Source organism: Bos mutus, chromosome 13, assembly GCF_027580195.1.
Source record: "Bos mutus isolate GX-2022 chromosome 13, NWIPB_WYAK_1.1, whole genome shotgun sequence".
NCBI lineage: Eukaryota > Metazoa > Chordata > Mammalia > Artiodactyla > Bovidae > Bos > Bos mutus.
Genome location: NC_091629.1, coordinates 66,452,219 through 66,466,040, shown reverse-complemented (window position 1 = coordinate 66,466,040; position 13,822 = coordinate 66,452,219). Strand labels below are relative to the sequence as shown.

The following is a 13,822-nucleotide window of genomic DNA, read 5'->3' as shown; positions in this document are numbered from 1 at the left end:
CCCATCCTTTTCTCCCCTTGAGAAACAATGAAATGTAACAAAATCCTAGATCTGTACTTTAAATCAAGCTCCATTGTCAGGGATAGGCTGGCCATGACTTACCTAAAAGGGCTAGTTCGATGAGCAACAGCATCAACAGTAAAGCTCACCATCTATGCAGAGACGAACCCACTACCGGCCAATTATGAGCGAGTATCGCTGAATGCCTGATACGTATGCGCCATACATGATAAGAAGCTGGTTCAGTAACCAGCATTTCTATAGCAACGCACACCGCTCTGCAGGCTGCGTTCTGGGAAGGCAGTTAAAACTGGATTCTGCAATGTAGCTTCACTTGGAATCTGCTTTGATTTTTGTCACCTCATTAGAATGAAAGTATTCAAACCAAGTAACCCAAGTTATTATGAAACAGCAGCAACTTATCATAGAGAGGATCTTAAATCATGATTTCTCAGCCACGCAAGGTCAGTCGGTCACTTTCAATTCAAACCACTGACCTGGTTTGCTTATTCATAAGGGACCGTTCCCCAGGGCATCGAATCAGATTGCAGTCTGACCACCTGGGACATGGGGCAGCCATCTGCTGTCCCAGTTACGAGCTAAAGAGAGGAAATGCTATAAAAACAAGCCAGCACACCATCTTTTACTGTCCCGAAAGCCTTGGCTAAGATGCATTCACCATGACCGACAAAACTGCATTTGTCCTACTGGGGAAGAAAAGCAGCTTCTTTCAAAGGTCAAACTGGCCCCTGCACATTCCTGATGAGGTTGCTGTATCCCATCCCCTCAGACACACTTGCATACTCAGGCCCCAGGTCCTGGCACTATACTGCTTTGCAAAAGAGACAGCATCATCAGAAGATCACGGGTTAAAGAAATCTGCTAATTCGTCAAAGGAAAAGACGTACATCACTGAATAGAGGCCCCACCTTGTACCGTAAATCAAATGGCATTTTAACAGGGCAGCTGCAGCAAGATCGGCACTGCCAGGAAATGCGGCAAAAGTTTTGACTCTAATGTGTGCAAGTCAGGCTTTTAAAAAAAATCTTTTTTCCTGAGAGTCCACACCACTATCAACCAATTCATACTGTTGTAACATTTTAAGCAAAACCCAGCTTTACTTCTGTTCTAGGAGACCATTTATCTATTAGGTCACCCTTGTTTGAACATGTGGGTTAAAATATGGAGATGATAATTTTTTTAATGGGAAATTCTTTGCCTGTTCCAAAACAAAATAAAAAACCAAAAAAAACCAACTGTCATTCAAGAAAAAGAAAACTGTGAAAAACAGTAGCACCAAATCGAATCCACTCTAATGGTATTGGGAAGGGAGTATCTCTAATATATGCCAGAGAGCATGTGGAGAAAAGGGAACCCTCCCACACTCTTGGTGGAAATGTAAGTTGGTGCAGCCACTATAGAGAACAGTATGGAGGTTCCTTAAAAAACTAAAAATAGAGCTACCCCATGATCCAGCATTCTTACTCCTGGACATATATCCAGAGAAAACCAAAATTCGAAAAAAATATGGACCCCAATGTTCACTGCAGCACGATTCACAATAGCCAAGACTTGGAAGCAACCCAGATGCCCAACAACAGATGAATGGATAAAGATGTGGTTCAAATACAACAGAATATTATTCGGCCATAAAAAAGAATGAAATAATGCCATTTGCACCAACATGGAAGGATCTAGAGATTATCATACTAAGGTCAAGTAAGTGAGACAAAGACAAATTATCATATTATATCACTTATATGTGGAATCTAAAAAAAAAAGAAAGTAGGTACCTCTACGTTTCTCTCATGAGTAAACTTTCAGTTATCCAGCAGTCAGGAATGGAAGTAATTGAATTAGCATTAAAATGTATATTGCCCTATAACCAAGGTGTTATCACTAAGCATCGGCTGTCATTCAGGGTAAAGTGCTGGAAGGCTGCCTGGATAACAGGAAGTACATACTGACTGAATCAGGCACCCTGTTTGGCCCTGCAGATGGAGAATACACTTGCATTTTAATAATAAGTGGTCAGAGCTCCCCTATGGAATGCATCTTAGATCAGGTGTCACAAACTTTTTCTGTAACAGTCCAGATAGCAAATATTTTTCACTTTGTGGGAACAGCTCTGTTGGTGCAGGAAAAGCTCTCACAGACCTAACATGAACAAAGATAGCATGGTTGTGTTCTAATGTCTTACTCCACTTGGGCTGCTGTAACAAAATTAACTGGATGGCTTATAAACAACAGAAACGCACTTCTTCATTCTGGAGGATGCCAAGTCCAAGATCAAGGTGCTGGCTGATTCAGCTCTGGTGAGAGCTGGTTTCATTGGTTCACAGAGGTGCCTTTTCATTGTGTCCTCACATGCCGTGTCCTCACATGTGGAAAGGCCAAGGGAGCCCTCTGGGGCCCTTTTCATAAGGTGACTAATCCCATTCATGGGGGCTGCGCCCTCATGACCTCCAAAGGCTAATACCATCATCACTTTGGGCATTAGGATTCTAACATATGAATCTGGGGAGAACACAAACATTCAGTCCATAGCACTCAATAGAATTTCATTCAGGGATGCTTAGATTTCATATAATTTTCATATGTCATTAGATGCTCCTCTTCTGATTCTTTCTTCAAACATTTAAAAGTGTAAAAACCATTCTAAGCTTTCAGGCCATAGTTTGTTGACCCTTATTTAAATGAGAAATTCTTAATGGATTCACAAGTTACTAGTTCTGGCTGTTAAACACTTTGAAATTCAAGTACTTTGATTTACCTGAAAAGTATATCAATTAAAGTGTTAAACTGGTTTGAAATGCTAATTGCATTTGAATCAATCATAAATAGTAGATAATTATAAATAGTGCTACATGCTTAAGATGTGTTCCTATTTTTTTCCCCTGATCTTATAATATTCTTGGAACTTTTCATTTAACTGCAATAATTTAATTTCTACTTAAATAATGACATTATGGATTATATATAATAGTAGAAACACCCTTATGAAATATGTAGGCTTCTGTTGAGCTTAGTAAGTTAAAGAACATATGATTTCTTTGAAATGTCCATCCAAAACTTTAAAGACAAAGTTTTCAGAAAACTTGTTCTAATTCATTTGATCACTTTTGAATGACTTTCCAAATGTTGCCTTTTCAAACAATCTGTTGGAGCCTGGAATTCGACAGTTACAATTTTCACTGTATGGGCTAAGTGAAAAAGACCATTTAAGTGGAACTAGATCAACCATACAATGAAGATTCTCAATGACAGAAGGCTCAACGCCATCGAGAATATTTCCAGAGAGGAAGTAGAGAATTGGATAACTTACTTTTTAGAGGCTTCATGACAATGCACATTTCTTTGTTTTCACTGATTTCTACAGTGTATTAATTTCCTTTTGCTCCTGTAATAAACAACCACAAACTCAGGGGCTTAAAACGACACAAGTGGGTATTCTCTTATATCTAGAGATCAGAAGCCTGAAATCAGTTTCACTGGGCTTAAGTCAGAGGATCAGTAGGGCTGGTTCTTTCTGGAGACTGACGGAAGAATCCGTTTCAGTTTCTTGTTTCCAGCTTCTCATGGCTGCTTCTGTTCCTTGGCTTGAGGTCCCATTCTCCTTTTCAAAGCGCATCCCTCCAATTTCTGCTTCCATCATTATGTCACCATCTCTGATTCCTCCTGCATCTTGCTTATAAGGACTGTTGTGATTACAGTGGATCCATGAGGATAATCCAGCAGAATTTCTCCATCTCAAGATTCTCAACTGAATCACATTGGCAAAGTCCTTGTACCATATCAAGTCATATTCACAGAGTCCAGGGGTTAGGATGTGGAGCTTTTTGGGGGAGGGGGCAATTTTCCAGTCTACCACAGACATCAAACAAAAAAAATTTAAATAAGCTTTTGATCTTTGTGATCTGTATACAAAATAAACTAATGAGAGCAAGGATGCTGCTTCTACAGACCTGTGCCATATTGTTATGATGAATCTGTGTATGACTCCCTAGCGAAAGCATCACTGTATTAGGAATACAGCCTTTTATACCCCCACCTTATTTATCTATATTCAAATATATCCATTCAAAAATGAAGAGGCAGGAAGGAGTAGAAGAAGCACAGCAGCAGGGATAGAAGCTCTAGGGTGGAGAAAATGCAATACAACTGTTCTCTCTCCAGACAACCACTCAAAGCATCGTTCTTTAAACATATAGATACAGGTCTAAACATATACAGATATAGATATATAGATACGTAAAGGTAAATTCTATGTATAGAATCATCTTTTACCAATGTTATAATATCTTAAACTGCTCTAAATCTTAAAATATCTAAATGCTCCTCATCTGATTCAATCATTCAGCAAACATTTTAGCTGGGTGCCTTGCAAGTGCCAGGGACTGTTCTGGATCATGAGGATTCAGAGATAAGGAAGACTCAATGAGGACACGGATAATGACTGAGACACTGTAAGGCCATGTTCTTACAGACTTCTAGTGCCACCGCTAAATGGACAACATGCTTAGGAGGGACCAAATTATTGGTCGGAGGATGGAGAAGGTAATTTGAGAGGAGAGATTCTGCTCGTGCAATCATGCAGTGTGACAAGTGATGAGGGGGACCAGGTACATCCAGGGAAGAGCACACAATTGGGTGTGGGAGCAGTGGAGGGTGTGCAGGAGACAGTGGCCGAAAGTGAGCTGGAGAGCTGGGTGGGGACAGCTCTGAAGACATCTGTGTGCCGTGCTGAGTGTGGACAGCCTCATGATGAGTAGCTCTGAGATGCTCTAACAGGGCAAAGGGTCTGTGGTTCTGACAGACAGCCCGGTGGCAACCCAGAAGCCCTGGTAGAGGGAAGGAGAGTGGCAGACAGGTAGACAGCTACAGGAACTGGTCAGAAAGAAGGCAGAGTCTGTACCCAGACAGAGGTTAATGAAGGAGATGAGAAGGTAGGTTGAAGAAACGCTGATCTGACATCAGCACGATCTTGCAAAGGACCAGACATGGCTGCCAGTGGTGCAGGGAGATGAAGCAAAAGAATAAATGAGCGGGGGTGAACGTCCCTCTGGGCTCTCAATGCAGGGGGGCCTGGTTTGATGCCTGGTCAGGGAGCTAGATCCCACATGCTGCAAAGAAGATTCTGCCTGCTGCAACTAAGACCTGGAACAGCCAAATAAATAAATATTTAAAAAAAGAATAAATGTGGGGTAACTACTGGTGTGTGGTACCCTTAACAAAGAGAGGAAACACAGAAATGAATAGGCATAAAGGCAGAAGCATGCCTGTCTGTTACAGGCACATGAATCTGAGTTTCCTGAAGGATATCTAAAGGCAGATGTCTAATAGACAGTCAGGAACACAGATCAGAGAGCAGACTTAGGTGGATGGGTGGCTGTGCGAGTATGAGAAGTCAGAGGATACAGCCCCAGTGACTGCATATAAAGTGAATTAGGAGCTGGGCCCAGGGCAGAGCCCATATGGCAGGAGAGGAGGGCCCTGGGGGACACTGAGTCAGAGAGCCAAGGGAGGTGGGCCTTCCTGTCTAGAGAAAAGAAACCCTCTAATGCTTCAGAGACATAAACGGGATGAAGAGGTCACTTGATTCCACAATCAGGCAGCTGCTTCTGAGTATCACGACTGTGGTTTCAGGAGACTGGGAGACAGAAGCAGGATTGAAGTGAGTGAGAAGTGGGAGCAGCATGTGGACAACAATCCTTCAAGAAATCTGGGCTAACTAGGACTTCCCCGGTGGTCCAGTGGTTGAGAACCTGCCTTGCAATGCAGAGGATGCGGGTTCAATCTCTGGTCAGGGAACTAGGATCCCACATGCTGTGGAGCAACTACTGAGCCCGTGCCCCTAGCTACTGAGCCCGTGTGCTGCAACCAGAGTCTGTGTGCCACAGTGAAAAATCCCACATGACACAACAAGAATCCTTCATGCTGTAACTAAGACCCAACACAGCCAAATATGTAAATAAATAAAAACTGAGCTAACAAGAATCTGGAAAGAAGTGGTCTGGACGTCATGGTTCAAGAAACCCTTCTGCAGAGTGCTAAAGAAACCCTTATCTTTGTTTACTGAATAAACTCTTAAGGTGTACTATGTACCAGGCACTGAACTAAGCTTCTTACAAATATTAACTCATTATTCCCTGGGGAGGTTAACTTGATACGTCAAATTAATTAGGTCACAGCACTCAGATATTTGATCAAACACACCTGGAGGTTGCTGTGAAGGTATTTTTAAGATGAAATTAACATTTAATTCAGTAGATTTAAATCCACTGATTGAGTAGATTATGCTTCCTGTAGGTGGGCCTCATCTAACTAGTTGAAGGCCTTAAGAAAAACGTGGACCTCCCCCAGGCAAGGGGAAATTCTGCCAGCATATGGCCTTTTGGACTCAAATTGCAGCCTTAGTGTTTCTCTGGGTCTCCAGTCTGCCAGCCCATCCTTCAGATTTTGAACTTGCCAGCCTCTTCAAGTGTATCAGCCAGTTTCATAAAAGAAATCTCTCTCCCTCACAGAGACACACAGAGACACAGACACACATACACAGGCACACACATAACACACCCACCCACACACCCACATCCTATTGGTTCTGTTTCTCTGGAGTACTCTGACAAATAAAGACACTCTCCATAACATTAGGTACTATTCTATGGCCCAGAGAGGTTATGTAACTTGGCCAGGATCACATAGCCAATAGCTAGCAGAATCGAAATTCTAATCCGTTGTGTCTCAGAGTCCTTGCTCTTAACCACACACTCTACTTTGGAGCACTGCCTTGACGTGTTGGGGAACCAACCTGGGTGGACAATGGTGAGAAGGAGAATATACAAGGGACGAAGAGCCTCAGGCAAAATGCATGCTGTACAAGTGAGGAAACAGGACAGGTGGTTGGCCTGGGCCGGGCCTCAGAGTTTCCCAAATGGCAGATCCAGGGCTTCAGGAGGCAAAACGCAAGCTTTCCCCTCTCCTTCTACTTTCTGTCCCTGCTTCATCATCCACATCCTTTCCTCCCTACAGAACTCCTGTCTTCCTCAGGGGTTCCCTCAAGTTGCTTTCTCATGGGAGCCCAGGACTCCTTACATCCTGACCAGGAACATGTGACTCAAAGAGTCACCAAGCCATGCAGAATGCACACCAATGACAAAGTGCCCACATGACCCAGCGCCACATGTCCATGTGTGAGGATGATTCTTCTAACAATGTCAAGTTTGGTGCATCTGGTAAAGCCATGGAATTCAACACAAATAACTATGCAGTCTGTTAGTAATTGTTTGGAAAATGAAACAAAACCAACGTAAAACAAACCACATCCCCTGCAAACTCCAGAAAGCCCAACAAGCATTTAATTCCAAATATAAATTCATAGAACTAGAATTTGACTACTCAAAGAATTCAGTTCAGTTCAGTTCAGTCGCTCAGTAGTGTCTGACTCTTTGCGACCCCATGAATCACAGCACGCCAGGCCTCCCTGTCCATCACCAACTCCCGGAGTTCACCCAAACTCATGTGCATCGGGTAGGTGATGCCATCCAGCCATCTCATCCTCTGTTGTCCCCTTTTCCTCCTGCCCCCAATCCCTCCCAGCATCAGAGTCTTTTCCAATGAGTCAACTCTTCACATGAGGTGGCCAAAGTATTGGAGTTTCAGCTTTAGCATCATTCCTTCCAAAGAAATCCCAGGGCTGATCTCCTCTAGAATGGACTGGTTGGATCTCCTTGCAGTCCAAGGGACTCTCAAGAGTCTTCTCCAACACCACAGTTCAAAAGCATCAATTCTTCGGTGCTCAGCTTTCTTCACAGTCCAACTCTCACATCTATACACGACCACTGGAAAAACCATAGCCTTGACTAGACGATTAGGTGTCTTTGAAAATACATTTGATACCAAAAATCTCCCAAGAATTTGTATGCATGGTCTAACAATTTAAAACTCTGAATTACGTTATCTGAAAACTTGTCTTTTCAAGTTTTACTTTCATGGGATTGAGAAACCAGTGGGCTATAAGGTCCATTGTGTTGTCAAAATCCTAAACACAAGCATGTACTCCTTCCTGTAATCTTACTACAAATGTCAACTGTAAAACTTTCTGGAGGAAAAGTCGTAAATACATATTAAAAGCGTTAGAGTTTTGTACTTTTTGAAGTCAGCAAATCTTCTTTTAAAATTTTATCCTAAGGAAATAATCATGGCCATATACAAAGATTTAGCTACAAAGACATTTATCCCAGCACTGGTAAGAATAGTAACTTTTTTTTTCTAATTGTAGGAGATTGAGCAACTGAATTATGACATAAATATACAAGGGTATACTATGCAATATTAATATTGACATTGCAGAATAACCGTTGCTATGGAATAATAATACCAGGGAAAGATGTTCATGATAACAAATGCTTTTTAAAGGCAAGTTCCCACTCCAGTACTCTTGCCTGGAAAATCCCATAGACGGAGGAGTCTGGTAGGCTGCAGTCCATGGGGTCGCTAAGAGTCGGACACGACTGAGCAACTTCACTTTCACTTTTCTCTTTCATACATTGGAGAAGGAAATGGCAACCCACTCCAGTATTCTTGCCTGGAGAATCCCAGGGATGGGGGAGCCTGGTGGGCTGCTGTCTATGGGGTCACACAGAGTCGGACACGACTGAAGCGACTTAGCATAGAACAGTACATAGCATATAATCCCCTTCATGTTAAATGTGTATTTTTGGAAGGCAGCCTCTAAGAGGGCCCATGATGTCTACTCCTGCTGTCCATCCACCTGTGTGGTGTTCCCTGCATTGGAACAGCACTGGGCTCTGTGACCACCTGCATATGGAAAGAAGGAGGAAGAGGCCACTTTGACCTTTGATGACAAAAGACCTAAGTCACCTAATGGTGACTTTCATTTTGCTCCTTTGCCACTTTGTTTGCTGTTGTTATTGTTTAGTTGTGTCCAACTCTTTTGTGACCCCATGGACTATAGCCCATCAGGCTCCTCTGTCCATGGGATTTCCCAGGCAAGAATACTGGAGTGGGTTGCCATGCCTTTCTCCAGGAGATCTTCCCTACCCAGGATCGAACCCATGTCTCCTGCACTGGCAGGTGGATTCTTTACCACCGAGCCTCCTGAAATCTTGTACTTTTTGTTTGTCAATTTCTCTTGGGTCACTTGCTCCACAGCTCAGTGGAACCACGCTGTCATGTGTGAGTGGCCCTGTGGGGATGCCCACGTGGCAAGGCATTGAAGCCTCTGGCCACCAGCCAGTGAGGATCTGATACCTGAAAGCACACAGGTAGCCCCTGCTGGATCCTGAGAGGAGCTGGCTGACAGCCTGACTGCATCCTTGCTCAAGATCTGACTCAGAACCACCCAGCTCAGTTGTGCCTGGGTTCCTGACTCCAGGATCCTGACTCCCTGAAATGGTGATGTTCACTGTGGTGTAAAGCTGCTGAGTTTTAGGGCCGGCTGTTATGCCGCAAGAGATAACCAATATACACATGCATAGTGCAATGGCTGGAAGGAAATGCAGGCTCATCTCCAAGATACTGTGGGTTCAGATCCAGGCCTATTGCACTATATTAAACATAAAGAGAGTCACAAGAATTTTTGGTTTCCCAGTGCGTTAAAGGTTCTGTTACACTATACTTTAGTCAATTAAGTATGAAACAGCATTATGCCTAAAAAAGCTAATGTACCTATTTAAATTAAGAAATACTTTATTGTGAAAAATACTTACCATCGTCTGACAATACACAGTTGCCACAAATGTTCAATTTGTAAAAAATGCAGTATCTACAAAGTGCAATAAAGCAAAGTCTGCTTGTAATCTAAAATACGATTAGTAGGTTTCTCTAGGTGATTTTTAGTTTCTTTTTTGTATAATATTGGCAATGTTGTCTTCCTTTTTCAGAACACAGAAAAAAGAAAACCATAAGACCAAGAGAGATTATGGGATCTTCTAAAGAATAAAAGGATAAAAGATTAGGAGAGGCAATTCAAGTCTAATAACCTTTAAAGATTCTTAAGCAAATTAGCTTAAGTGTGGGAAAAAAAAAAAAAAGGTGTAAGCCTTACCCACCAGAAGCCATGTAAAGTGCTGTGAGCAGCAGCATTCAATAACTTCAAGGAAAAGAGACTAGCACAGGCTTCTTAAAATGGAAATCGAACAGTAATGAAGTCCACTAGCCGATCATTGGCACGGGAGTTTGCTTACCCAGTTTCTGGTCAAACCGCCACGCCGTAACATAGGCATTGTGCCTCAGACTGCTCTGTGTGGCCAGGGGCACGGTGACATAAATGGGGCCATCCACCAGCACCGGCGTTCCATCACTGCTGAGCAAGTGGACGCTGACGGCTGTGACAGGGGTTAGGTCGTACCTGGTGCTGTTTCCTGGAAGCAAGAGGCAGTCTCCATCACATGCACACACAGGACCCAGGTGGGGCTGCAGAAACTGTTTACAGAAAAATGTAACAGCTAACATCTACAAGGATTGGGCCTCCTACAAACCAGGGACTGCATTCAGCATCTTATATGCACAATCCTCACCATGACATCCTAAGGTAGGTAAAAATCCCCATTTTACACATAAACACACTGAGGCTCAGAGATGGGAGTCATGGAAACAGGCCCATGATAGACATTAGTGTGTGGTAGGGCTGAGATCCAAGTTCAGGTCTGTCCATTCTAACCACTGTCCTGTGCTTTCAAAAGGAGTTTCAAAATGGAAGGGGGACTGTCTGTATTGGGAGAGAAGGCATGTGTGTGAAACCCTGAAATCAACTTCTCTACAAAGCGAGCCCTGTACACATGTTAATTACTTGGCAGATCACCACATTGGAACCAAATGTTTTAAATCAGAGACTGCTTTTAAAAAATAAAAAAAAAGAATGAATTTCTTCAAGGAGTACTTCAAAATATTAACTTCTACTAAAAGGACACTATTGAAAACTTGCACTTGAAATATTTATGAGTTATTTTGGTTGCCATTGTTATTTTGATCTGTTTAAAAGGAATTTAATATACCAATTATTCTACATTAGAGGCCTTTTCTCCAAGCCAATGGTTTAATGACTATCTACTTTACAGATAAATTGGGGAATGCTTATGAAAGCGGTATTATATTTATACACTTAAGGGATCCATTTGAGAAGAATTTTTCTCCAGTGAAATATAATATATCATACAAAATGTATTCGGTCATAATTTAAAATCTTCCCTTGAATACAATGAAAACACACTGACAGAAAAATTTAAGCTACATTAGAACATAATTTATTGGGTTTCTTATTAAGCTCCTTATATACCTATCTACTTATCAATTAACTACCTGAGTTAATGCAAACCTCCAGTTAGGACTAAATTTAAACATTTAAAACCAATCTAGTGAATTTGAGAGTTTCACCAACCAGTGGTAGCTAACCTCTTTGCAGAGAAATTTCTATACAGCTAATGTTAGCACTTCGGAGAAGGCAATGGCAACCCACTCCAGTACTCTTGCCTGGAAAATCCCATGGACTGAGGGGCCTGGTAGGTTGCAGTCCATGGGGTCGCTAGGAGTCGGACACGACTGAGCGACTTCACTTTATTTTCTCACTTTCATGCATTGGAGAAGGAAATGGCAACCCACTCCAGTGTTCTTGCCTGGAGAATCCCAGGGATGGGGGGCCTAGTGGGCTGCCGTCTCTGGGGTCGCACAGAGTCGGACATGACTGAAGCGACTTAGCAGCAGTAGCAGCAGTAATGTTAGCATTACCTTTTATGATTCACATCTATCTCTGTTTTCCATTGAAGAAAAAGGGATGGAGATAAGGATTTTATCAAAAGGTCTACATCGGAAGCATAGATTCAAGTTCTGAAATCTTTTAACCTGACCATTTCATTGTAGGGTGAAGAGAACCAAAACCCAGAATTCACCATCTTTTTTTATCACAACATCCTGTGGACAGAGGACCTAAATGTATCCATTGCCCAAAGGCAACACAGAAGCCAAGCCAGATCTCTCTAGGCTCTGCTGAACTCTCCGGATGAGACAGGACTTAAAGACAGATTAAGTGACCTGACTTTATATAAGCAACTTACAGATAACGTTTTCAGTTAGGTAATGCTGCTTCTTTAAAAAAAAAAAAATTAAAAAGTTTTTTTTGGATGTGGACCATTTTAAAAGTCTTTATTGAATTTGTTACAATATTGCTTGTTTTTTTTTTTTAATTGCTTTGTTTGTTTGTTTGGCTTTTTGGCCATGAGGCATGTAGGATCTTAGCTCCCTGATCAGGGGTCGAACCACACCCCCTGCATTGGAAGATGAAGTCTTAACCACTGGACCACCAGGGAAGTCCCCAAGGCTGCTTCTTTCATTAAAACGCCAGGCAGGAAGTCTAACCCCGGAAGCAGCAGGTAGACAGAAAAGTACTCCACTCTCACCCTCCATCCTTTCCTTCCACTTAACACTGCCTCTTGACTCTTAGAAATGGCATCCCCGTTGTCCCTACTCATCCCCTTTTGAGTCTTCATTTCGTATAATCTTGCACATCCCTGGCCCAGGAAGCCCTAGTCCCAGAACCAGATCTGCTACCAACTAATTATGTGGCCTCCCCCAAGTTATTTCACTCTTCTGGGGTCTGTTGCTCTGAGCTGCAAAACTAAGGAGGTTGGACTAGATGCTTTCTTATGAATCTATAGAAAGAAACAAACTGTACTACAAACATTCAAAGTAAGAACAGCACTGAAGAAAGAAGCATATTCATTTAAAGCAATGTGTACTACCAGGTGCGTGAGATTTAACATTCTTTAGAAAGTTCTCTGTTCAAAGACATGGCAAGCAATTATATCTGCTTTCTTGAGGGCTCTCTCCTCTCTCAGTGCTTCCACTCCATATCTTCCAAAGGGCTCTCGACCCCCCCATTTTTCTTATTCTGGAAGCACTCATGCTTTGAAGGGCTACACTGTTTACCTTCCAGCCCTTCTTATGAGACGGCAACTCCTTACAAAACAGGGAGTTCTCTATACAAGGACTCTCTCCTTCTTGATGTTCCATCTTGATATTACCTGACTCCTATCACATCCCAATAAAGACAAGCAGAAGCAGCACCCCAGGACCAAGCTAGGAGGCCGCCGACTCATCACTTAGAACAAAAGGGGTTTTGCCCAGATAGCATCCAAAGTTCTGTTTAGCTTTGCACGTTAGTCATATCACTGACTCCTCTCTGTCTTCCCTTAGTTGCCAGCAGAAGTAATTTCTTAAAAACCCTTGCGAACATCACAGAGCAGGTCTGGGCTTTCTTAGCAACCACAGGGGAAGCATGAGGCTGTGAGAATGCACAGGGAAGAGAAAGTGAGGAAGCAACTGAAAGCTCCACGTGGCTGCATTTCTACAGCTCTGGAAACTCTTTCAAAGTGGTGGCAGGAATAAATAACCCCCCTTAGGACACACCAGGGAAGCCAGTCACTCTCCAATCACACTTATGGTCTCTGTTTACTTCACTGAATTCTACTGATAACCTGCCATCTCACATGGATTAGTGTGGTCCAGGCTCTCACACTAAGTTGAAATCTCTTAGGCGCATTTTATAAAACAGGAGGCAAAGGTGGGGCAGAAGAGAAGCCCCAGTTAATGGGCTGCAGGGGTGCTAAGTGGATACCACGCTGGTGGCTGCCTTTCCTGGGAGGAGGCCTGATTCTTCCTAGGTCAACTGGCCAGTTATTTCAGTGGAAAACAAGCTGAATATAACCTTCCAAAGACTTTCTCTCTTCCCTCTGAAATAACAGAGTGATTTTAAAATAAAACAACTCCTCTAAAATCAATTGTTCTATGTCTTCTCTCTGCCTTACTG

General features: G+C 42.6%; 1 protein-coding gene across 3 annotated transcripts in view; it reads right to left on the bottom strand.

Annotated features, from left to right (window-relative positions):
- FAM171A1 (family with sequence similarity 171 member A1) overlaps nucleotides 1–13,822 on the bottom strand; it is a 134,142-nt gene that overhangs the window by 18,785 nt on the left and 101,535 nt on the right. For 2 of the 3 annotated variants that reach the window (XM_070381912.1, XM_070381910.1), the window contains one exon: nucleotides 10,206–10,382. The exons of the other annotated variant lie outside the window; for it this stretch is intronic. In XM_070381912.1, the coding sequence (XP_070238013.1) occupies nucleotides 10,206–10,382 (177 nt within the window). The remainder of the gene's footprint in view (nucleotides 1–10,205; nucleotides 10,383–13,822) is intronic. 3 annotated transcript variants of the gene reach the window in all.